The following is a 24,558-nucleotide window of genomic DNA, read 5'->3' as shown; positions in this document are numbered from 1 at the left end:
GCATATCTGAGCTTCTGTTTACCATATCTGATGAGTTCTGTGTGTCGATCACGGTTTATGTGTATTAAAGCCTAAATTAAATCTGTCATTGTGTCCCCTCAGAAGCCTCAGATTAAATTGCTCAATTCATATCACTTTTACAATGCCTTTGTGAATTTTCTGAAGCATTGACGTATTGGTGGAATGGACTTTCAGCAGAGAGACAGAAATCTCTCAGGTTTCATTAAACATATCGTCGTTTGTGTTTTAAAGATAAACGAAAGTCTTCAAAAAAGGTGTGCAACGACATGAAAGTGAATAAATGATGACAGAATTTTCATTTTTGATGTACTATCCCTTTAATCCTTATGCATTTTGAGCTGTAAATATGTTTAAATCATAATTTTGTGGCGATACGCAAGTTGTCTCTGCATATTAAGCTGAGATAGAAGAAAATATTTTAACATCTAACAGAAATCACACACTTCAGCTTTAATATGTATTTTGGTTATGTTTTCCTTTAGCATTAATGTCCATGCTGAATTACAGAACTAATCTAGCTTGTAAGAAATACACCATTTACCCTATTAAGTGCCTCTAGATAGACAGTGTGAGCTCCCTCTAGTACACACTGGTTCTTCAGCACCCGCAGAGAAACAGCCACCGTGTCAGGATCCGCCACCGAGGAGCCATGCTCTCTTAAACTCCTGTCTGCACACACAAGAAGACAAAGAGTCAGACATTATATATGGAGGCACTGTGGTTCACCAAAAAAAACTTTTCTGTCATCATTTAGTCACGAGTGTGGAACAATATGAGGGTGAGTAAATATGTAATTTTTTTAACTATTCCATTAATGAAATAAAAACAACTCTTGCAGATTCATTCCAAAAAACAAAACAAAGCAAGAGACAGGAAGCAGACAGACAATCTACCTGGGCTGAGAAGAACTAGACTCGCTCTGAGACCCTCCAGCTGAACTTCAGGAATGAAGTTATGTGTCTTCAGAGCAGTCAGGATTTGACCGAGCATCAGGGTCCCGTCATCTAGACTGGCCCTCCTGGAGTGACATAAAAGTATGATTCCAGCTGTATGTTTTTGTCTGTCATATACATCACATATGTGGGAGTCGTGTGTGCTTACGCTCCCTGGAAGAGTGTGTAAAGCAGTCTGCAGGCACTTTCACACACAGCGCTGGAGTTTGCGTGTTTCTGCATCAGATGCACAATGTTGACATGAATGCCATGTGAAAGCAGCAGAGCCCTCATCCTACCTGAAGTACAAAAACACACAAACTGAGACACATCCCTAGTGAAAAAGACTTCAATGTATGTTAACTGCAATTAAGCAAGAAATAATATAATTCAAATTTATATTAAAGGGGTGGTTCATTGCGATTTCACTTTTTTAACGTTAGTTAGTGTGTAATGTTGCTGTTTGAGCAGAAACAATATCTGCAAAGTTACGAAGTTGAAAGTTCAATGCAAACGGAGATATCGTCTTTTAAAATTCTGGCAGTTTAATGCCTACAAAAACGGCTCGCCCTCGGGAAAAGGCAGCAAAGGGGGTGAGGCCATGCTGCGCTGCTTTAGAGAAGAGGAAGAGAAAACACTCTCGGTTACTCACGTAACCTCGGTTCTCTGAGATGAGGGAACGAGACATTGCTATGGGAATTACTCTTTCCTCCAAATACTACTGAAGCCTTATTGAATCACGCCAGTGAAACTGGCCAATGGCATTCAAGCGCGCGAAATATGAGGGGCTCCCACTCTATATAAAGCAGCGCTTGTACGTCATCTATTCAGAATCTTGACTGAAGCAACTTGGCATTCTAAGATCCTGAGCTAGGTGACACGGCAATAGGAGCATCTCTGCCGCCATCACATATAGATTAGTTGAAGTTTGTTTAGTTTCAATTAAATTATGTGTTATGATGCAACGGCCGTACCGGTGCTCAAATAAGCAGAGTATGATGGTGATCATGTCCTAAAAGATGTGATGAAAAATATCATAACAATGTGATAAGCTGATAGGGACAGCATTGAATTAGTGGTACGTCAGTACGGGGGTGTATACGACCTAGTCGAAACCACTGAGGCAAGCAGCTCAGATCATAACTGAGGCTGAGTAGGCACGTGCGCTGCTCGCACTGACAGCACATGTGAGGCAAGCGACGACACAACAAGGTTATAAAACCTCACGAAAGTGTTGGGTGACGACCAGCCTGCCGCCATGCAAATGTCCTGAATAGATATGCCATTTGCCCAGGCCCACGAGGACGCGAGTTGAGTGGGCCCGAACCCCTATAGGACATTTCACGCCCTTAAAGCCATAAGCCAAAGCAATTGCGTCGACGATCCAGTGTGACAGCCTTTGCTTGGACACAGGCAGGCCTTTTGTGCACTCTCCAAAGCATACAAAGAGCTGCTCTGAGAGGCGGAACTGTCTAGAGTGCTCAATGTAAACGCACGTACAGGGCACAGCAAGAGTGTATTAAGCGTTTCCGCCCTTGCCGGTGTTTCGGGGAGGAAAGCAGATAGTGTTATGACCTGTGCTTTAAACGGAGTCGAAAGCACTTTCCCCAACTTCCTTAACAGAGGTCAGCACGAGTAAAATTGCTGCCTTGAGAACCTGCACCTTAAATGGAGTCAAAAGCACTTTAGGCACATAACCTTTTCTAGGCTTCAAGGTGAGTCTGCAATCACCTGGCCCGAATTCAATACACGAGTCGTCAACTGACAGCGCCTGCAGGTCCCCAACTCGCTTAACAGAGGCCAGCGCGAGCAGGAGCGCTGTCTTGAGAGAAAGTGCAAGCAAGCTCGCTGATTGTATGGGCTCGAACTGACTTTTTAATTTATTTTTTGCTCTTGAAGGAAGGCAAGAATTATTGGTATTGGGTAGTTGAATGGGTCTTCGCCCCGCGACCCGCACCAATTTGTGAAAACTCTCCATTTATGTGCGTAAAGACGTCTAGTGGAAGGAGCCCTAGCCTCAGAGATAGTGTTCAACACGCGCTGAGGAAGTGCATCTGTTACAGGCAAGCTCCGTCGAGCGGCCAGACATGAAGGCTCCATGACTCTGGATTTAGATTCTATATCGTTAACTGTGCTTGAGAGAGGAGGGCTATCAGCATCTCCACCAGTTCTGGGAACCACAGCCCAGCAGCAGCGGCCGCGAGCTCACACCCCCTCGGTGATTTATAAATGCTACCACTGTCATGCTGTCCATCCTGATGAGAATGTGACGGTGGAGAATGTCCGGGAGAAAGCACTCGAGCACTAGGTGTACAGCACGGAGCTCCAGACAGTTTATGTGCCACAACTTCTCCGTTTCTGATTATGTCCTGAAGGCTGGTCTGCCGTTGCATACGGCACTCCAGCTCGTGCTCGATGCCAATTTATTGAGACAAACAACAAATATTTTTTGTTTTAACAATCAAACACAATAAAAATTAAACAAATATCTAATTTCTAATGTTTTATATGCAGATTAAATAGGTCTGAAGGAAACTTTTGGCTTGTCTCCCGAAGCCACAGGAGGGCGCAATGAGCAAAATAATGCAGCACATAAAGATGTCAACGCAAGGAAATAACTGTCTATAAAAAAATGTGCATTACATCTAAATTAACTCATATAAATCAAACAATTTTTTAAATTGCATAAACAATTATGAACAAAACAGCATCATGTATTTATGCATTGCTTAATACAAAGAGCCAAATCACCCATCACGCAGATTGCATTTAAAAGTATAAGAGACGCAGTGAAAAGGAATAAACCTCCACAAATTTGTGACGTGTTTTCTAAAAATTTAAACTGTTTTAACTTTGCATGGCTTTCTATACATCTCTTGTGTGAGCAATCATAATTTGTCCGTCTAAGAAATGCCCTGAATATGCATTCTGTGTGAATGGCTTGGTTTCGGTTTTAGTCTAATCAAGATCTTCTACACATTGAGCTACTATATTTCTCTAATTTTTCACCACACCAAATCATGTTCAATTTAGGAATTGCTTTCATTTAAACCTACCATTCGACCTAAACTTTAAAATCTACTTTTCACATTGCAGTTTAGAAAGTTTTTCATTTGCTTATGTTGTCATTCATTCTAATACATTCAATGTTTTAATCCAACTGACCTACATACAAATGGTTGTTCAGAAAACCATTACATGGCCAGCAGGTTTGATTATTGTTTTCACAAACTATCACATAAAAATGACATATTTGAAACAGAACAGCCTTCGGGAACATGTACTGCCCGGATGCAGAGGAGGTGTCGATCTGCCCACAGAAGGTCTCTCGCCAGCCACAGTGGCAGCCGCAAGCTCACGCCCCCTTGGTGATTTATAAACGCTACCACTGTCATGCTGTCCATCCTGATGAGAACGTGACGGTAGAGAATGTCCGGCAGAAAGCACTCGAGCACTAGGTGTACAGCACGGAGCTCCAGACAGTTTATGTGCCACAACTTCTCCGTTTCTGATTATGTCCTGAAGGCTGGTCTGCCGTTGCATACGGCACTCCAGCTCGTGCTCGATGCATCTGTTGTAACAGTCTTTCACTGGCGTGATTCAATAAGGCTTCAGTATGTGCGGTCTGCGTCACTCATAGCATGTGCCTATATCGTGCGCTATATCGAACATTTTGTATATCGTTATCGAAGAGGGTGTACCGTCGATAAATACCGATACCGTTTTATCTCCCAGGCCTAGACTGCACCCCATAAACACAATCAAGCCTAGAAAAAAAAACAGTGAACCACCCCTTTAAATGCAATTAGCTGAATTTTAGAGAGCTTTTTTGACCCAATTAAGTAAGACTTAAATGCATATGCAATTTTATTGTCTTATGAAATATGGTTGAAGTGTATTGCAGAATGCACTAACTATGGTAAACTAAAATCAGTAACATTTTACAATAAGGTCTCATTTGTTAACATTAGTTAATGCATGATCTAACATGAACTAACTGCATTTATTAATCTTTGGTAATGTTAGTTAATAAAAGAGTTTGTGTTCATGTTAGTTCACATTGCATTAACTAATGTTAACAGATACAACTTTTGTATTAGTAAATGCTGAACTTAACATGAACTTTATGCATATAAATGCATTTACACAGATTTTAATGCTGAATATGCTATTTTGCACATTTAAAATGTATTAACTAACATCAAATAATAAACTACAGTTAAAATTACAATCAAGAATTGTACGTTAGTCAACACATCAAAATAAGTGTAGGCTACCTCTTTAAAGCATGGCAAAAGATTATTAAAATAAGTATTTCAGATGTAGCTACATTACAAAGTGCTCTTAAGTCTACTTATTGTGTGTTAAAAAACAAAAATCTGCAAGTAGAGATTTTTAAAAACATACTTTTTATATTTACTCTACAAGTGCACACTTCTTTTTTTCAAGGACCCACACATCTCTGTAAAAGACTTAGTCAATTTTTCATTGTTTTGTGTAACTCATATTCACACTATTTCATTTAAAACACAGTCTCGTTGCATGTATCTATGACCGGAGAGAAGTGAACTGCTGGGCTTACTGTGGCACTGTATTAGTGTGTGTAGTGTACAGGAAGCAGCTTGGAAAACCTCCGCACTGGATGAATGAAAAAGCATGGCAGCCATGATGAGAGAATGAAGGGGAGGCCTGTGGGCCAGAAACAAACCAAATCTAAATAGTTACGACATCACAGCCTGAGCTCATTCAAATATGACCGCCTACATTTAAATATCATCACATAATCAGTATTCATCAACATGGCCTGCCTGATGATGACAGTATTAACTACGCCAGTATGCAGAGGTTAGCCAATCATAACTAAGGTCATTTATTTATTTCAATAATATCAGTCTCGATCTCTAATCATAAGAGGACTTTCGGACAAAATATGCTACATAGCACAGAATATGAAGGAATGCTAACCTTCCTTCCAGTTCCACATGGTTGAAGGAGTTGTAATGAAGCAGCAAGCTGTTTAAAGCCCAACATGCAGCTTCCTGATTGGACCAAGAGAGAGAAAGTTACATATTCACTATAGCAAAAGCAAAAGAATGAGATGATAAGATCTTTTCTGTATTGCAGGTTTAAACACGTCCTGTGTCACCTGCACTGCGGCATTGTCAGCATGTCTCTCTAAAGCGGTATAACAGGCCTCTCTCCAGATAAGCATTTCCTCCTCTTGGGTGGCTTCTTTCTTTACCAGAACTTTCTGTTTCGCCTCGTCCTCCTCGTTGCACTCTCTGTCCAGCCCTTCATTCTGTACAATACACTCCGCTGAGAGACAAAAAAAAGCATTAATACAGAGCCCAGAACATGACACGCAGGCAAAATAATAATAATAATAAAATAAAAAAACGACATAGCGGCCACAAATCAGGTTCGTTAATTTTTTTTGGGGGGGGGGGGTGAAATATGAAAGGTATCTCGTTTTTTGTTTTTTGAAATAAGTTATTTATGATAGAGTGAAGAAAATAAAAGTTTTGGGGGAAACAATCTCTTATTCTCATCAAGCCATTTATTTGATGATGAAAGAACTGTAAAATGTTAAATAATATTACAGTTTAAAATAACTTATAACTTATATTTTAAATATATTTAAAACATAATTTAAAATAATTTCTATTGTAATATATTTTAAAATGTATTTTATTTCTGTGATCAAAGCTGAATTTTCAGCATCATTACTCCAGTCTTCAGTGTCACATGATTCTTCAGAAATCATTCTAATATGCTGATAAATTATTATCAATTATTATTGGTGCTCAGTTATTAATAATAGTTATTATTATTATTATCAATGTTGAAAACAGTTTTTGCTGATCAATATTTTTGAGGAAACTGTGTTAGGATTTTTTGATGAATAGAAAGTTTATAAGAACAGCACTGATTAAGAGATGTTTTTCTTTACTGTGCCTTTTGATCAATTTGATGCATCCTTACTAAATAAAAATATTATTTTCTTCTTTCTTTCTTTTTTAATCTTACCCCAAACTTTTGAATGGTAGTGTACCACAAAAAATATTATTTCTTAATAATCAGAAATGTTTCTCGAGCAGCAAATCAGCATATTAGAATGATTTCTGAAGGATCATGTGACACTGAAGACTGGAGTAATGATGCTGAATTTATGATCAACCTGAATTTTTGATCACAGGAATAAATGACATTTTAAAAATGGTTGAAATAGAACAATTATTTTAAATTGTAATAATATTTCACAATATTACTGTTTTACTGTATTTTTATTTGTATAAAGGACCAAACGAATGCAGCCTTGGCGAACACAAGGGACTTCTTTCAAAAAGTGCTTTTTTTTTAGTCACTCTATCTAAATTACCTCAAGTTTACTCTACAGAATGAGCACTTTTGCCCAGCCACTCTGATTTTTTCAAGCAAAACATTGCCAACATCAGCAGAAGGCCTTTTTGGGTTTGTTTGTGGCATGATTAAAATTTCATATGTAAATGAGGGAGTCAAAATGGACGTAGACTGGTCACTTAAAATAGCCAGGTAACACTGTCAGTCATGTCCAAAAATGCAAAATGTATGCCTGACAAATAACAATCATAAAAAAAAATTTTTTTAAAGCACCCTATTGATCCACCTTAAATATGGGCTCTCAGGGATCCAGTGGAGAGCCAGGTTCTAAACACATAGAGTACTATCATGTTCATTTTCATGTTCATATTGACTCACCGAGCGCGCTCAGGCAGGAAAGGCCAGTGGTCTGCACTGTGGCATTCTTAGGATAAGCGACACATGCTTTCACCACCACCTTATGGACACCATTCAGCACCAGTATATTATAGTAACTCTCTGTTAAATGGCAAACAAACATAACATGACTCAAAAATAAACCACTTTCTAAAAGTTATGAGAACAGCATCATTTCATCATGACCTTTGACCTGGGCTCACCTGAAGTAAATTTCCGTAACAGACAGCATCCAGCCTCCTGTATGGCCTCCGAGTCGAGCCACATGTCCATGGCCTGACACAGCAGACTGTAGCATTTAATGGGTTTGGACATCAGAATCTCAATATTGCTGGCTAGACTCAAGAAAGAGAGGCTTATTTAATAGTGCTTGTAATAATATAGTTTAATAATATAGTTGAATCTAGTTGGCGGTAGGTGTGTTATACCTGGAGCAGCCAGCGGTATGAGGACCCTCAGAGCTTGCAGTACCACATTCTCACTGTCCATGAACCGCCTGAGCGCATCCAACACCACCTCATGGTCCTTGTTCTCATTGAACTCCACCAGATGAGCATCAGAAACTGACAATCAAGCAGGTTAATTAGACAGAAATTAACAATCTTATTATGACATTGAGAAGTAAATTCTGCTGTCCAACAGTAATATATTTATTTTCTAATTTCTTCAAGTTAAGCCAAACCAGTAGACAAAACTGTGAAATTCGTCCATGTTTTCCTCACTGTGGAAATCATAGGGCCCTATATTACTTTTGTACATACTCAAAAGGTAACAAAGCAGTGTTACCTGTTTGCAGAAGTAGTTGTAAAGCAGCACAGCCCTGTAGCTGAACCTCTTCTTTGTCATGAAATGACCTCATGGCTTCCAGAACCAAGAAAAACACGTCCACCTCTTCCTCGTCCAGAACCTGCACCACAATCACATCTGATCCACAAACACCAAACATTATTCTCACTTCAGGAAAGCAAGTGAAATGACACATGCCTATATCTAACCATCATCATGATTATGTTTGCGTAAGGGGTATGTGGACTATTCATAATAAGAACTGCATGTATGAGATGTTTTCTCGATCTCCATATTTGTATAATGTAGCCTACTGTCATTTCTTAATTGATTATGTCATTTGCAGTTGTGACGAGAGGGGCGGGGCCAAGAGCCGTGGGAACGGAGCGAGGCCGGTGGAGTAAATGCTAATGCACAACACCTGCACCACTCACCGGTCTCAAGTCCCACGGAGGAGCTCCGGAAGGATAAAAGGAGGAGTGACGACAGTGTTGGACGAGAGAGGACCAGGCCTGGATTTTATTTTGTGTTTTGGTTCTGTTTGTGTGCGATAGTCGTCCGCGAGGGGCTGTCGTGCTGTTTTGTGTTTATTTTATTATTAAAGTTTTGTTTAAGTGTTCGCCGGTTCCCGCCTCCTTCTTCCTGACCTACAAACGTTGTTACAGCAGTGCTTATTGCAATGAGTAGTTTACTGTTTGGTTCAAATTTTAATGAAGGAACGTTTTTATTTAAATCCCTAAAGAGATTAAATGAATTGGAAAAATGCTTTCGGACCCAATGCACCATAATGATTGTATAATCAGTACATATAAACATTATGTAAAAGCAAGTCTTACCTGACTTCAGTAGGAGAGCCAGAGTTCTCAGGCCCACCATCATCATCTTGGAATCTTTACGATACATTGAAAGCACCTTAAGAATCTGCCTATGAACAAACATACAAACACTTGCATAAACCTGCTGAACATGGACAAATAAAAATCAGTTGCAGTATCTCAGACAACATGACGTTATAACCTAACTAAAATAAAAAAGACGATAATTTAAGATTTAGAATGCTTGTTTTTCCTTTTTTTTAACAAAGTACTGCAACTGTGGAAATGTATAAATATTCCAAAAAGTATTGTTCGGACCTCTGCTGGGAAGGAAGGAAACAGGACCTCTTGTAATTTTAATTGAAAACCCCTGCCATTTAATACTATGGCATGCCACAGGGTTCGGTCCTAAGCCCTTGTTTCCTTGTACATGCTCCCTTTAGGTCAGTGATGGGCAAACTTGGCCCTTCCAGGCCACTTTCCTGCAGAGATTTGATCCAACCCTGATAAAACTCACCTGCCTGTAGCTTTCTAGTAGTCTTGAAGACAATGATTAGCTGGTTCAGGTGTGTTTGATTAGAGTTGGAGCTAAACTCTGAAGGAAAGTGACCTGGAAGGGCCAAGTTTGCCCACCCCTGCTTTAGGTGATATGATCAGCTCTACATTCTTCCTCCTCAGAAATATTTAAGTTACATAACATTGTTTTCAAGCAGAACAGTAGGTTCACGCATTCATTCAACTTTGAGACTTGATTTACTACAATATACTTTTGGCTGGGATGCCCCAGTGCATTCATAATTACACTACACTGCAGCTTTCTTCTTTCTAAAGTTCTAACCAGATCTACAAATACTGTAAGATTTTTTCAGTCACATATCACCACACCACATATGGTTCCCTGTTCAATTATAAATTATTTCTACTAAACTATTTGCGGTGCCAAACACAGCTAAATCCAGTTGCGGATGAAAGATATTTTATTAAATGGCGCCTCTAAGCCTTCCTAGTTATTTTACTTTCCACTTTGTCTTTATATACATTATGCCTTTCTTCCACTGACATCTTTATAGTTTACTAGCACCTGTCAAACTCAGATCCACCATTCGCTGCCCTAGCTGCCATTATCCTTGCATTGTGTTGTGCCTACATCTTTACTATTGGCATTTCACATGGATTTCTATAATATTTATAATAACAATAGTATATATTATTTCCTGTATGCATCAATCCTCCTAGTCAAACACTTTTAATCTTAACCAGTATACAGTATATACTATACAATATACAATAGTACAAGGTACTATACTATATAAACAGGAGCCCATACAAGCTCATAAAAAGAACTCAATGAGACTTACTTGTGCACCTCAGTAAACTCATATTCATCCGGGTTGGCCAGACTGTCCAGAGTGGTGGGACAGATCTCCATCAGACGACACAGCAGAGACCAGCCTACCTGTGATGAGAACAGTATATCACTCTTAATAAAAACCTTTTACTGGAGCCTAAATCACTTTTCTTAGTCAATAAAGCACTGGAATTAAATTTACAGCAGAAAAGATTTTACAAGTAACAATAAAAAATAAATGATATAATTATATATACTGTATATATATATATATATATATATTGAATAATATAAAATATATTATTTTTATATTATATTTGTATATATTATTTTTAATCATATATTTAAATCTAATTTTTATTTTAATAATTTAGAACAAATAATTATCATTGATTTCAAAGATGATTTTTCACATTTGAACATGCACTCTTAAAATGAAACCATGTAATGGCATCTATGCTTCCATTAAGATCATTTAACATCCATAGAACCTTTCTATTGCACAAAAAATGTTTTTCATAAAAACAAAGTTCTTTAGATTTTTATGATGATTTTAAATGTTCTTCACACTAAGAATAAAAAATGGTTCTTTTAAAAACTGTTCACTTAAAGTTTGTTTGCGGAACTAAAAATACTTTTATGGCACTGTTATGAAACCCTTTATTTTTAAGAGTGTGCCCAAGCACAAATGGGATTTTCAACAAATTATGACTTAAATTCAAAATGACCGAAAACTTGGAAAAAACATGAACACACGAACTGTGCAAATGACGTGACCTTTATGTTGTTTCAAAGGTGCTTTTTTATAATTTTGAGATTGATAGTCTCAGTCCCTATTCACTTCCATTATATGGAAACGAGCAGCATGAAAATTATTCTAAATATCTCCCTTTTCCATTCCACAGTATAAAGAAAGTCATATGGTTTGGAACACCATGAGAGGGCATTCAAATGATGACAGAATGTTGGAATTTCAGATGAACTATTAAGCATTTGCGAAATAAAAGATGACTACCTGTTGGACTTTGTTGTTGAAATGTGATGACAACACCAGCATCAGAGGCATATGGACGTTTTGATCGGCAAACAGCTCAACTGCAGGACAAAAGAAGAACACAAGTCTAAAAATATCTGAGCAGATGTCCCACTGGAAAAAGCAGACAGAGGGGGGGTCTATAATGTTTGCATAGCTGTCAATGAAAATATTAAGACATGCATCAGAAATGTTAACACATTTCCTCTTTCAGTGGTCATAACTCACCACAGTGATCCGTATGGGACAGGAACAGGAGGTCTTGCATAATCTGGACCATGGTGCCCATCTGCTTCCCCTCTTGAAGGTTCAACCTCACCAGCAGCTTCTTCAGCCTGATCCCTAGCTCCTCTTTATCAGCCATGCTCTTCTACTATATGGCATCAAACAGAAGTTTAAACCAGCTTCTGAGACTCACTGATCATGTGGACACAATGTTGCTGCAGCAGGTCATCATCTGTTTCACAGCGCGCGAGCTCTTCTGTAGCCATGTTTATGCAAAGCAGAACATGAGTTATGATAGTAAAGATTTGTGTGACTAGGCTTTAGTTCCTGATTTCATTCTCGGCGGTGAAAAGAAGAAATCTCGGTCATGCTCGCGGCTGTAGATCGGCGCTGCGTTATGAATCATATGACTGCAACAATTCACAAACTTCCTGTTCGAGCACAACAGAGTGAAAGCAAGAAGAGAAGGACGGACGATCGAGTCCCTCAAAGCAAAGACACCGAGAAAAGCGTCTTGCTGGTAGGTTACAAAAGGAGAACGAAAATATACCAATTTGAAGCTACTCACATGCATATGTATGTAACGAGACACGTATATTATTTATTTTTAAAACGCGTTAGCTATTGCTACAGTAGTTGTCTGTGTACATAGAGGAAGTTGTGCATTTTCATGTTTTATGAATCAATATTATAAGAATATGAATATAAAAATAAGCTTTCAAAAGCATTCATCTAAACGTAAAATGTATTTCGCGACACTTTTTTGATGTAGCTATAATGCATGCATAAATACAAGCCCGAGATATCGCTGCGTTAACAGTCGATGCAACATTTTACACTGTACGACACTAAAAATGAGGCGATTTCGCTAGCTTGCGTCGTAGAGCCTCTTTTATATATTGTGGGATTTGTGCTGTAGACCCGAAAAGTCTCATTCATTTCGGCAAATCGGTTCGTTCGAATGGCTCTCTTCAACGAACCGAATCCGAAATTGATTCACTGATTCATTGTACTCAGTTCACAGACATCCGCCGTGTGGCACTTAAGCGTGTGTCTATGTGTTATAATACACTGTATTCCACCACGTTATGGTAAAATGCGTTGTATAAATAATGCCAAACGAGTGATTCACAGTCACAAACAAAAATGCGAATCGGTTCAACTGAGTCATTATAGAGAACCGATTCAGAAGAACAATTCGCTCGCGAATCACTGCTTGTAGAATGTGTACAGTATTGTTAAATGAACCTAGTGCTTGTATGATATTTTCCACAAAATCAGATTAAGTTTGCTGTACAGTGAATGTGTTATAAACAAACCACTCATAAAAGTCTATGTGTTGAAAGATTTGCAGATGTTTCACTGTGATGGTTTGAAGTGTGCAATATTGCCAACGTGGTCATGCTGGGTTGGGTTATATGGCTTTTGTTAATGTTGATCATGTGATGATCTCAAGGTGTTTCCTTTGTGATTTAGGAGACAATGTGCATAAGCTGCAGAGAATGGAGGAGCTGATAGGAGACAGGAGATTTGTTGAGGACGAGAGGAGCTTGATAAAGACGCCATATGATGTCCAGGCCAACAACCAAGAACATGACTCGCCCACGTCCACACATCAGATCGGCTCAGTCCAGCACGGCTCTCCATGTTTTGTCTACACCTTGGCTTTTTTCTCGGCTCTGGGTGGATTCCTGTTTGGCTATGACACAGGAGTGGTGTCTGGAGCCATGCTCCTGCTCAAGAGGGAGATGAACCTCAGCTCTCTGTGGCAGGAGCTGCTGGTGTCCATCACTGTTGGTGCCGCGGCCGTTTCCTCTCTGGCTGGAGGGTATCTCAACGGACTTTACGGCCGGAGAATCTGCATACTGCTCGCTAGCTTCATCTTCTCTGCTGGAGGAATCATCCTGAGCGTCGCACACAACAAAGAGGTTCTTCTGTGTGGAAGGCTTACGGTTGGGCTCGGGATAGGTAAGTCATATACAGTGTATGTAAAACTGTTTGAATTCAGTTTGTGTGCCTTATCGTTTTTTTATGTCCTGTGTGTTAGGAATTGCATCTATGACCGTGCCAGTCTACATCGCTGAGGTTTCACCTTCTGAACTCCGAGGTCAGCTGGTCACCATTAACACCCTGTTTATCACCGGTGGCCAGTTCGTAGCTAGCGTGGTGGATGGGGTCTTTAGCTACCTGCCCCATGACGGCTGGAGGTGAGGAAAAACGGAAGTTTTACCTCTTAAATCTGTTTTAATAAAACATTATCAATCTTCTTTTTCAGATTTTTTTGTGCTACTGGTATATTTTTGCTGCAACCCAATAAAAACAAAATAAATAAAGTTTTAATAATTAAACTTAAAAATCATTTAATACAAATAAATTAATAATTTATTTAAAAAAAAAAATGCAAATTAGATTTAATAAGTAGTCAATACTAATACAAAATATACAAAAATGAATCCAGTGGCTCATGCCGCTTGGGGAGAGATGTTACGGTGTTATTTTAGTCTTATTTAAATACTATCATAGAATTTATTGATATTTTGAATTAGCTTTTATATTCAGTTTTCATTTTATTTTTAGTTTAAATTTTAGTAATTTTGTTTTGTGCTTTTGTCATTTTTTATTATTTTTATATCAAGTTTAGTAATTTTATTACTTCAACTTAAAGTTATTTTATTTCAGTTAGTTGCCAAAGCATCATTTCTAATTTTCGTTTAAGTTTTCATCTGATTGATTTTCATCTATTTCTGTTTATTTTATTCAATTTTTTTAGTTTTATTTTATTTCCAGTTTATTGCTCAATGAACAAAAGCAAACTTTAATATATTTAGTTTTAGTTAACAATAAAAACACTGGTGCGTTTTATATATATATATATATATATATATATATATATGTATGTATAAAATAATTACATAAAACAACAAATACTGTCAGAACACCTCAGCTACTGCATAACAATACCCTGGCAACCACCATATAACAATATAAATATATTACATACATATTACTTGTACCTAAATATGTATAAAAACATTTATATAAAACTACAAATATTATTAAAAATAGACATATTCAGACATTGTGCAGGAGAAGTAGAGAATGTGAGATAAAAATGAGGTACAAATGTGCTTCATAAGGACCTGGTTTTTGCAATCATTTTTGAATTATTTTTGTGTTTGTGTATAGGTATATGTTGGGTTTGTCAGTTGTTCCTGCTGCGCTGCAGTTCCTGGGGTTCCTCTTCCTCCCGGAGAGTCCTCGCTGGCTCCTGCAGAAAGGAGATACCCAGAATGCTCGGCTGGTGCTCAGTCGGATCCGTGGCGGTGTAAATGTGGATGAAGAGTATGAGCGCATACGGAGCAGCATTGAGGAGGAGAAGATTGATGCTGGAGGTGAGATCATGCAGACGTCACAACACACACACGGTGCTGAGTTCAGGGTTTCCAGCATCACGGAAAACCTGGTAATATCTTACATTTCTGAAATTGTGTTTTCCAGGCCATAGTGATATCAGATTTGTCAGTGAATCATTCTTTTGAATCAGCTTGAGTGAATCATGTACATATAAATGTATATTCATTTAGAAGAGGCTTATCCAAGTGACTTATAAATGAGGAATACAATGAAGTGATTCATCCTAAAAAAAAAAACAAGAAGTTGAACCTGAAGTTAGAGTTATGCTTTAATTGTAAGGAAATTTGTCATTAGTGAACCAGAATCAAAATTATTTGAAAAAACCTAATCAAGTAATCATAAAATAACTAGAAATTAATTTGTCAAAAATGTGTAAACTCTTGTCTATAATTTTCATTGATGGATGGATGGACTGCTTATCTTCCAGAGGGTCCAGTGTTGTGGCGTATCCTGACGTTCGCTCCAACACGGCGTGCTCTGATCGTGGGTTGTGGCCTACAGATGTTCCAGCAGCTCTCAGGAATCAATACGGTCATGTAAGTCACTAGAACACATTTGACTTTATCAACACTTTATCCATATGACTCCCTGTAATATGACTAAGGCCTGGTCACACTAAGAAAAATAACTGTAACGATAAGTATATTAGCGTACACAACACCACACGATAATGTTCTGTTTATTATAAGCGTGCGCTGTCATGTGCGCTGTTTGCCGTTTTAAATACTTAAGCCCTTTAAAGTGAGGTGGATTCTGATTGGCTGTCAATATTTTTATCATTCATCAGTTAGAAAAATTGTTCTGAAAGTGATTCCAAAGCTGTCGTTCCTCTGTGGCGTTATTGTTATAGCCGTGATGCACCAATGTATCGTCCGTCAGTATTTATCAATGTTTTTTTTTTTTAATCAATTTATTGCCATCAGCAGTAAACTAGCTAGATTACCTTAATGCATGCATTTTTGAACTTTGCTAACGTAAAGCATGATCAAAAAAGTTAAATAAGTGAGCAAGTGACATATATCGGTATCTTAATTGAACAATAGTTGTTTGTTAAAATTGGTACAAGTATCGGCCAAAACAAATCCAATCAGTGCATCCCTAGTTAACGCTATTGTTGTCGTTATCGTACTTGCATTATCGTAATTTAAGGCTACAGTATATTTCAGAATTGAAATGCAACTTTTTATTTTATAATTCTGACTTTTTTCTCGCAATTCTCAAAAAAAAAAAGTCAGAATTGCGAGAAAAAGGTCAGAATTGTGAGAATGTTTTTATTCAGTGGGGGAAACAAAAACAAAAGTACGAGGTGTAAACTTTTTATCTTACAATTCTGACTTTTTTATCACAGTTGTCAGAATTGCGAGAAAAAAGTCAGAATTAACTTTACCTTAAAAAATTACCTCTACTTCACCTTAAAAACACACGCGCGCACACACACACACACACACACAATTGTGAAATGTGAACTTATAATTATAAGTTTATAACTTTCAATTCCAAGATATTAATCCACAATTCTGAGAAAAAAAGTCCGAATTATGAGATAAAAAGTTGCAAGCCTCCATAGTATGTGAAATAATGTAGAACATTGTAAACTTTCAAAAGTAGTGTGCATACTGTCTACATTATATATACTGCGCACTGTGGAAAGAGCTTTATTAGTGTGGTAGCATTCAATTTTGAACATTACCTAGGACTCCACTTACTAATGTTGTAACAGTGCTGTCTATTTTAAGGGAATCAAATGATCTCTCTGAACGCTGCAGGTACTACAGCGCCACCATACTGCAGATGTCTGGAGTACAGGATGATCAGATGGCCATCTGGCTGGCTGCTGCCACAGCCTTCACCAACTTCCTGTTTACTCTAGTAGGCGTGTGGCTCGTGGATAGGGTGGGCCGCAGGAAGCTGACTCTGGGCAGTATACTAGGTGATGATTCAGACACAGCCGTGAACACGGGTTCTCACTGACAGATTGAAGTATGTAGTGTTGTAATGCCGGTGTGCTGTGCATGACTCAGGTACTGCTGTAAGTCTGATGGTTCTCGCTGCGGGTTTCCTGCTCTCGGCTCAGGCCTCTCCACCCGTGACCTTTCACCCCAATGACCCCTCCCTCCACAACTCCACCTGCATTACATATGGGTGAGTTGTGCCTTTTAGTAGACTAGATCGACCTATGGATTTTACCAGAATAAGGACTATGGAAATGAAAAAGACAATGAAAATACCATACAATATATTTGAAGATAACTTCAGAATATTCAAGTATATACAAATATAAAAGTAGTTTGAGAGTGTAAGAGACTCGATTAAATCATCTACAATACTTCTTCTGAGTGGGAATACGCCGCTGAGCTCTTCTGGCGCTTTCTCGTTCCTGTGGTGACAACGACTTCTCTGATTGGTGGAGCTCTTTTCAGGATTATGGGTAGTGTAGTTATTTAGCGGGAGTTACACTGTTAATCAGTTTTGTAAACATGTTTAAATCACACTTACTTGTGGCTTTTACAGAAGCTTATATCATCGCTTAAAGGGATATTCCACCCAAAAAGGAAAATGTTGTCATTGTTTACGAAGTCATAGGGTGAATAATGACATAATAATGACAGAATTTTCATATTGGTGTGAACTATCTCTTTAACAATCTCAGAGCTGTGATTTGAAAGGTTTATATGTAACTGTTTATTAAAATCAATCTCTCTGTGGAAAAATGAATGGGATTTTTACTTCAGGAGTCTGACAATTGCGCTCCATAAACTCTGGATCTTGGATGTGCTACTTGACATATATAAATCTAGTGCACAAGTGTGACTGCAGTTTGTTTCTGTCTGTACACTGAAGGCTCTGTGAATCCTGCATGTTGAATCCAGATTGTGGTTTCTGTTACGGGAAGAATGGCACAGTCGTGATTGAGTCCTCATGTATGCCTGTAGACGCGGCCAGCACTGAGGCAGCTGCAGCGGGCAGGTAATACATCTATAGATATCTCTGCCCTTGTGAAAAGAAGTGCACTTAATTCTATTGAATGTGCACTTTTAGTGTACTTCAAATTTTAAAAGTATATTTAAAAATAAAAACAGTTCTTGCAGGTGGGGCTGCGCGATTATGACTTATATCATAATTGTCGATTATTCCCTTGAAATTGTAATTGCGATTATTAATTACAGTTATCACAATTTACATTCAGTGATGTTTATACTATTGTTTAAAGAAACTGCATGCCATATTTTTATATGAAAATAAACAAGCTGAAAACACTGAAACTGAAAAGCTTTTATTGCTTCTCTACAGCATTAAGCCTTAAATGTCAACTATACATTGGATTGGTTTCTTATTTAAATAATAAAAAAGTAAAAATATGCATGGTATTATAATGTTATACTAACACTAAAATTAAAACAATGGAAAATACCTTAAGATAACCTGTAGAAAGAATAAATTTTTTTGACTACTAAAGCATAAAAAAACATAATATTTGGAGATATTTAGGAAACATGCAAAGTTCACATACTTGTTTCTTTGAAAAACAATGATACAATCTGTTATTCTATTTTGAAACGTGAGTTCCGTGTCGGAATGCCTGTTTTCATTTTGGTCTGTGTGATTCCGCGCACTGCCAGTTTACCCAATAGTATTTCGACACCCCGGGTTGCCTGCCAGTTGGTGGAAAAAACATTGTATTGTAGCCATGAAAGCCAGACTGGGTCAGAGATCGCAGATTCTACCCGACCTAAAAAGCATCGGCATCCATATAAAAAGCTCTTTGACCAAAATCATATTAAAATGCAGATAAAACAACTCTGCAACTTACAGCGTAAAGCTCATTGCCTTCCATTGTCAATTGCATTCGTTCCTGTTGTGTGTCCTCAATCTGGCAACCCGCATGAGTGTCGAGTCTGAGGAGGAGGTCCAATATTGTTAATTTGGACTGCAGTATACATTTCAACCGCTAGCTGTCAGTTTCCATAATAAGGAGGGGGGATTATGCAAAAGTGCACTTCTTTGCTTATGATTTATAAATATAATTTTAACCTAAATGTTAACCTAAATGTTTCATTAAGTCTCGTCTTGTTCATATTCATTGAGGTGTTCCAATGGCACACAGGAGAGTTTAGGTGTATTCTGGGCCTATAACTACTGCCCAACATCTTACTCCTGGATTGTTCTGCTGGGTCTCATTCTGTATCTGGCCTTCTTTGCCCCAGGTGAGAATTCACTCAGTTCACTGGAGCTTAAAGTCACTGTTAATGACCATAAAGCCTGATGTCTGATGTCGGGTTGTGTGTTGGAGCAGGTATGGGTCCTATGCCGTGGACGGTGAACTCTGAGATCTATCCGCTGTGGGCTCGGAGCACAGGGAACGCATGCTCTGCGGGGGTCAACTGGATCTGTAACGTCCTTGTGTCTCTGACCTTCCTCCATTTGGCCCAGTGCCTGACATACTACGGTACAACACAGTACACACACACGACACTGATCACCATAACAGTATTTAGGTACTGTACAGATTCCGTCAGCAGCTACAATCTGCTGTTTGTACTCACTAGGGTGTTGCTAGGTGGTTGCTATGCAGCAAGGTTGTTCTGTATAGCTATGCATTCAATAGGGTGTTGGAGTGGTTGCTAGAGTGTTGCTTTACAGTTGACGGGGTTCTAGTTAGGTGGTTAGTATGTTGTCATGCAGTTGCTAGGTTGTTCTGAGTACAGTGAGTGTTCGGGTGTTTGCTAGCATGTTGCTTTGCGGTTGCTAGGGAGTTATGTGGTTGCTAGGGTGTTATAGTTTGGTGGGTGTTACTTGTAGGCTGCAGTTCACTAGATTGTTCTGTGTTGTTGCTTGGGTGTTCAGAGTGGTTGATAGTGTGTTGCTAAAATGTGGTTACTACAGTATTTGAGTGGTTACTAGCTAGGGCTGTGCAAATAATCGAATGTGATTTTCATGCGCATCTCGTCAGTAAAGCCGGTTCTGTGATTAGTAGTAAATCTCCAGCACGTGCTTTCAGATGGAGCGGCATTTACTACACAGAGCCGTAGTTCACTGACAAGCTACGCAAAATCGCGTTCAAAATCGCAGGCAATTCATTGCCAATTATGAACGCGATATTGCGTAGCTTGTCAGTGAACTACGGCTCTGTGTAGTAAATGCTGCTCCATCTGAAAGCACGTGCTGGAGATTTACTACTAATCACAGAACCGGCTTTACTGACGAGATGTGCATGAAAATCGCATTTGATTGTTTGCACAGCCCTATTACTAGGGTGTTGCTTTGGGGTTGCTAGTGGATCATTCATGTTCATAACACAAACAATTCTGTTCTGTACATAGTAAAGTTCAATGCCTATGTTTGTTCAGTAGTATTAGTAATGCTTGACTATTCCATTCTGACTGTAGACTACTGCCGAAATGTGTCTATTGAATGGTGCTATGTGGTTGCTAGGTTTTTCTAGGGCATTGTAGCTGCTTGGGCATTCTGGGTAGTTTCCAGGGCATTGCTACGGTTGCTAAAGGGTTTTTAAGCTTGTCGTCACGTGGTTGCAGAGTTGTTCTGAGTGGTTTCTTGGGTGCTCTTGGTGGTTTCTAGACTACTCTGTGTATGCCAGAGCATTGCTAAAGTTGTTGTCATGCAGTTGCTAGGTTGTTTTGAGTAGTTGCTATGCTGTTGATATGGTGTTCAGTTGGTTGCTTGCGTGTTGCTTTGCAGTTGCAGGGGAATTGCTAGGGTGTTCTAGTTGTTCTGGTGGTTCCTTGGTTGTTCTGAGTGGTTGATAGGGTGTTGCTATGCGGTTGCTACAGTGTTCGAGTCGTAGCATTTGGGTCATTGGTTCTGATACTAGGTGGGTGGTTACTAAGGTGTTTTGAGCATGTTGTCATTCAGTTCTTAGGTTGTTTTGAGTAGTTACAATGCACTTGATGGGGTGTTTGGGTGGTTGCTAATGTGTCACTCTAGGGTTGCTAGGGAGTTACTGGGAGTTGTTACAAAGGTGTTTTGAGTGTGTTTGGTGAGCTGCTATGCAGTTATTAAACTGTTATGAGTGGTTCCTTGGGTGTTCTGAGTGGCGATAGAGCATTGTTTTGGGGTTGCTAGGGTGTTCGAGGTGGTTGTTCATGGATAATTTATAACCATAGCACAAATGATGCTTTACTCACCAATGTTTAATACTTTAGGGGTTTAGGGGTTTGTTCAAATCACTAACCCTAATGGTAGTAATGATGCTTCCCTGCGGTGGGAAAAAAAGCTAAAAGCCAGCCTAAGCTGGTTGGCCACAATTTAACAATTATCAGCTAATAAATAATCAGAACGTTATCTACATTTATACATGGACTATTGCCAAAATGTGTCTATAGAAAATGAGAAAATGGTATAATTTTTATTTATTTCAGTGTGAATGTCTCTTTTGTCCAGGTGCGTTCTTCCTGTACTCCAGTCTGGCTCTGCTGGGCTTTGTGTTTGTGGTGGGCTGTCTGCCGGAGACCAAGGGTCTGCGTCTGGAGGAGATCGAGCCTTTGTTCGGGAGACAGCTGTGCAGCTGTGGAGCTGGCGGCAGTCAGAGCGTTCATTACATCCGGGTAAACGGAGGAAACTACCGCTCTGATGAAGACGTTACTGATGATGAATAGATACTGATGAAGATGATTCATGGTGTGAGGGATGCTGTGGTTCCCATTCCAGAGATTCAACGTTCTAGTTGACTCATGTTTCAAAAACGTAAATGTGTCAATTTAACTACACTGATGCTTGATAAGCACATGAGATTTTATGAAGATCATTTTATATTTCTGCAGTGATTGTATTTGCACATGTACAGATTAGTAGTGTTACAGACAAATGCGTTGTTTACTTAAGTAAAGGCTGTCTGGATTCATGAGATCAGGAAGTGAGATTGTTATCCAAATAAGTGCTCTGGAGTGCGACCCATGTGCATATACTTTATTAAACTATTGGGAGACAGAACAAACAGAGATTGTTCTTTTCATGGTGTATAGAGTTGTACATTCATCTTGTAGAAATTCTGATTCTAAACTTTGAATGAATGTTTCACATAAAAGTGAAAATAATGTCATGATTAACACTCCTTAAAACCTTAACTGTTCTTTTTTCTTATTCTCACATTCAGATTCCTTTTAGACACACGCTGTCTGACTCCGGAATTAAAGGAATAATTCACCCACAAATTCTGTCCCCCTCATATCATTCTAAACGTGCGTGTGTGTGTGTGTGTGTGTGTGTGTGTGTGTGTGTGTTTTAAAGGGATAGTTCACTCAAAAATGAAAATTTTTTCATCATTTACTCACCTCATGTCATTCCAAACCTGTATGCAAAGATGTTTTGAAGAATGTTGGTAACCAAATGGTTTCAGGTCCCACTGACTTCCATAAAATACTATGGAAGTCAATGGGACCCAAAACTGTTTAGTTACCAACATTCTTATACATTTCTTCAGTGTGTGTGTGTGTGTGCATGATGGTGAGTAAATGATGACAGCATTTTCATTTTTGGGTGAACTATGCCACGTTTTTGTTTCCATGCAGTGACCAGTTTAATAGTGAGCATGAGCTATAAGCTCCAAAAAGGACCAAAAAAAGCACTGTAAACAAATATAAGTTATATGTACAAAATATAAATGTATGTGTTTTTTTATTAATAAAATAAGTACAATTAGTTAAAATAAAGAAATAGCAGCAAACTGATAATAAATAATGGCAGAGTTGTGGCTGAACTATTCCTTCAGGTGGATTTGTGGGTGTGGTTTGAGGATGCGGGCTCATGGTGCTGGTGACTGATGATGATGATGTTGTAGATCTGGTATTGTTGAATGAAGCTGGCAGTGTTTGATGTTTTAGCCCCGTTTGGAGTTGGGAGCTCTGCACTGTGCGACTTTGGAACCAGAGAGCAGAATTTCCTACATATCAGTGAGTATCCACTGTCAGTGAGTTTCTTTTCCACACTGCAAATAAGATTACATACTGCTTTATCATTTGTTTTTATTTTTATAAACTGGGGAACAAGTTAAAGGCATGAATCTATATGACGTAGCTAAAAACTCTACACTGCTCAAAACTCGCGTTTGAATCGTCAGTGGCAAAAAACGTACTTACTGTCTGTGAGTCAGAAGCACCAGACTGTCCTTGCAAAGTTGGAACTGCTCCACTTTATAGCAACAGACACCTATAGCATTGTAGGCTACTCTCCCAGGAAACCGTCCTCGTCCTCCATAAAATGCGCTGCACACGTACTTACTGTCTGTGAGTCAGAAGCACCAGACTGTCCTTGCAAAGTTGGAACTGCTCCACTTTATAGCAACAGACTCCTATAGCATTGTAGGCTACTCTCCCAGGAAACCGTCCTCGTCCTCCATAAAATGTGCTGCACACATCTGAATATTTGTGTAGAATCACATGATGATTTTGCATTATAAAGCAGCTTCATTTGTGATGTGAATTTTCTACTTATTTAGTAGTTTTGATATATTTTTCCTCTGGCACTGCTCTAAACATTTATGAACCTAATGATACTGATATTATAGTTAAGAAAGTACAAGGAAGATTATTAGAGTATGTTTTACAAAAAAAAATACAATTTCAGCCTTTCTACTTAAACATATCCTGTTTAATCCAGTGTGTTACTTGCGGTTTCTTTGTAATTAGTTTAATCATACACTATTTAGTTTTTCAGTGTACTGTTCCCATTACTTCAGCTTCATACCAAGAGCTTGTAACACTCCAAAGAGAAAGGAAAAATTGAAATCGCATCATATGACCCCTTTAAAATTATTTTCTGCTGTAATCGAAAGATTTTAGTAGAGCTTCAATCTACTTTGTGTTGTGTGGGGAAAAAAAAACGAATTTTTCAGACTGCACCACATAAGAGATCAAGTCAACTCAACTGATGTTATTATTCAATTTTTTTTTCTGCTGCAGTTGCAGTAATGATGACCTTGTATGTGGATTTGAAGATTCATTTCATGGAAATAATCAAATTGTAGAATCACATGATGATTTTGCATTATAAAGCAGCTTCATTTGTGATGTGAATTTTCTACTTATTTAGTAGTTTTGACATATTTTTCCTCTGGCACTGCTCTAAACATTTATGAACCTAATGATACTGATATTATAGTTAAGAAAGTATAAGGATGATTATTAGAGTATGTTTTACAAAAAAAAAGGCCTAGCCACTAATGAATGAAAATATACTCAAACTTCAAAACAATTCATAGTATTTAATAATGTA

At 38.5% G+C, this 24,558-nt stretch overlaps 2 protein-coding genes across 3 annotated transcripts in view; one reads left to right on the top strand and one right to left on the bottom strand.

Moving 5' to 3' along the window:
• The window catches only part of lrrk2 (leucine-rich repeat kinase 2), a 46,712-nt gene extending 34,492 nt beyond the window's left edge, over window positions 1–12,220 (bottom strand). The window contains exons 1-14 of the mRNA XM_016496028.1: window positions 11,920–12,220; window positions 11,674–11,753; window positions 10,669–10,766; window positions 9,332–9,420; window positions 8,496–8,633; window positions 8,138–8,272; window positions 7,913–8,044; window positions 7,692–7,811; window positions 6,100–6,269; window positions 5,919–5,992; window positions 5,536–5,642; window positions 1,123–1,252; window positions 915–1,039; window positions 563–690 (exon numbers count right to left, since the gene is read on the bottom strand). Coding sequence (XP_016351514.1) covers window positions 563–690; window positions 915–1,039; window positions 1,123–1,252; window positions 5,536–5,642; window positions 5,919–5,992; window positions 6,100–6,269; window positions 7,692–7,811; window positions 7,913–8,044; window positions 8,138–8,272; window positions 8,496–8,633; window positions 9,332–9,420; window positions 10,669–10,766; window positions 11,674–11,753; window positions 11,920–12,055 — 1,662 coding nt within the window. The 5' untranslated portion in view covers window positions 12,056–12,220. The remainder of the gene's footprint in view (window positions 1–562; window positions 691–914; window positions 1,040–1,122; window positions 1,253–5,535; window positions 5,643–5,918; window positions 5,993–6,099; window positions 6,270–7,691; window positions 7,812–7,912; window positions 8,045–8,137; window positions 8,273–8,495; window positions 8,634–9,331; window positions 9,421–10,668; window positions 10,767–11,673; window positions 11,754–11,919) is intronic.
• Window positions 12,221–12,340: 120 nt separating this feature from the next.
• On the top strand, window positions 12,341–24,276 carry slc2a13b (solute carrier family 2 member 13b). Of its 2 annotated transcripts, XM_016496047.1 has the most exons (13): window positions 12,341–12,436; window positions 13,393–13,884; window positions 13,964–14,123; window positions 15,103–15,308; window positions 15,758–15,866; window positions 17,097–17,260; window positions 17,352–17,472; window positions 18,172–18,297; window positions 19,417–19,535; window positions 19,625–19,777; window positions 21,730–21,893; window positions 23,169–23,237; window positions 24,246–24,276. In XM_016496047.1, exons 2-13 carry the CDS (start codon window positions 13,419–13,421, stop codon window positions 24,252–24,254), a joined length of 1,866 nt encoding a protein of 621 aa, XP_016351533.1. In that variant the 5' UTR covers window positions 12,341–12,436; window positions 13,393–13,418; the 3' UTR covers window positions 24,255–24,276. The 2 variants fall into 2 exon arrangements, with proteins under 2 accessions (XP_016351533.1, XP_016351532.1); XM_016496046.1 differs by lacking the exon at window positions 24,246–24,276 and having other exon boundaries at window positions 23,169–23,345.
• The last annotated feature ends 282 nt before the right edge of the window (window positions 24,277–24,558 follow it).

The sequence above is a fragment of the Sinocyclocheilus anshuiensis genome, unplaced genomic scaffold (assembly GCF_001515605.1).
Source record: "Sinocyclocheilus anshuiensis isolate Anshui unplaced genomic scaffold, SAMN03320099.WGS_v1.1 scaffold626, whole genome shotgun sequence".
NCBI classification, from domain to species: Eukaryota; Metazoa; Chordata; class Actinopteri; order Cypriniformes; family Cyprinidae; genus Sinocyclocheilus; species Sinocyclocheilus anshuiensis.
Note: the sequence above shows the minus strand (reverse complement) of the source record. Positions and strands in the feature narration are given on the sequence as shown.

Bases quoted from the DNA above. Each gene is read 5' to 3' on its own strand.
- slc2a13b (XM_016496046.1), top strand. From the start codon at position 13,419: ATGGAGGAGCTGATAGGAGACAGGAGATTTGTTGAGGACGAGAGGAGC. The intron at 19,778-21,729 runs GTACAACACAGT...TCTTTTGTCCAG, and splicing joins CCAGTGCCTGACATACTACG to GTGCGTTCTTCCTGTACTCC. The intron at 21,894-23,168 runs GTAAACGGAGGA...TTGATGTTTTAG, and splicing joins AGAGCGTTCATTACATCCGG to CCCCGTTTGGAGTTGGGAGC.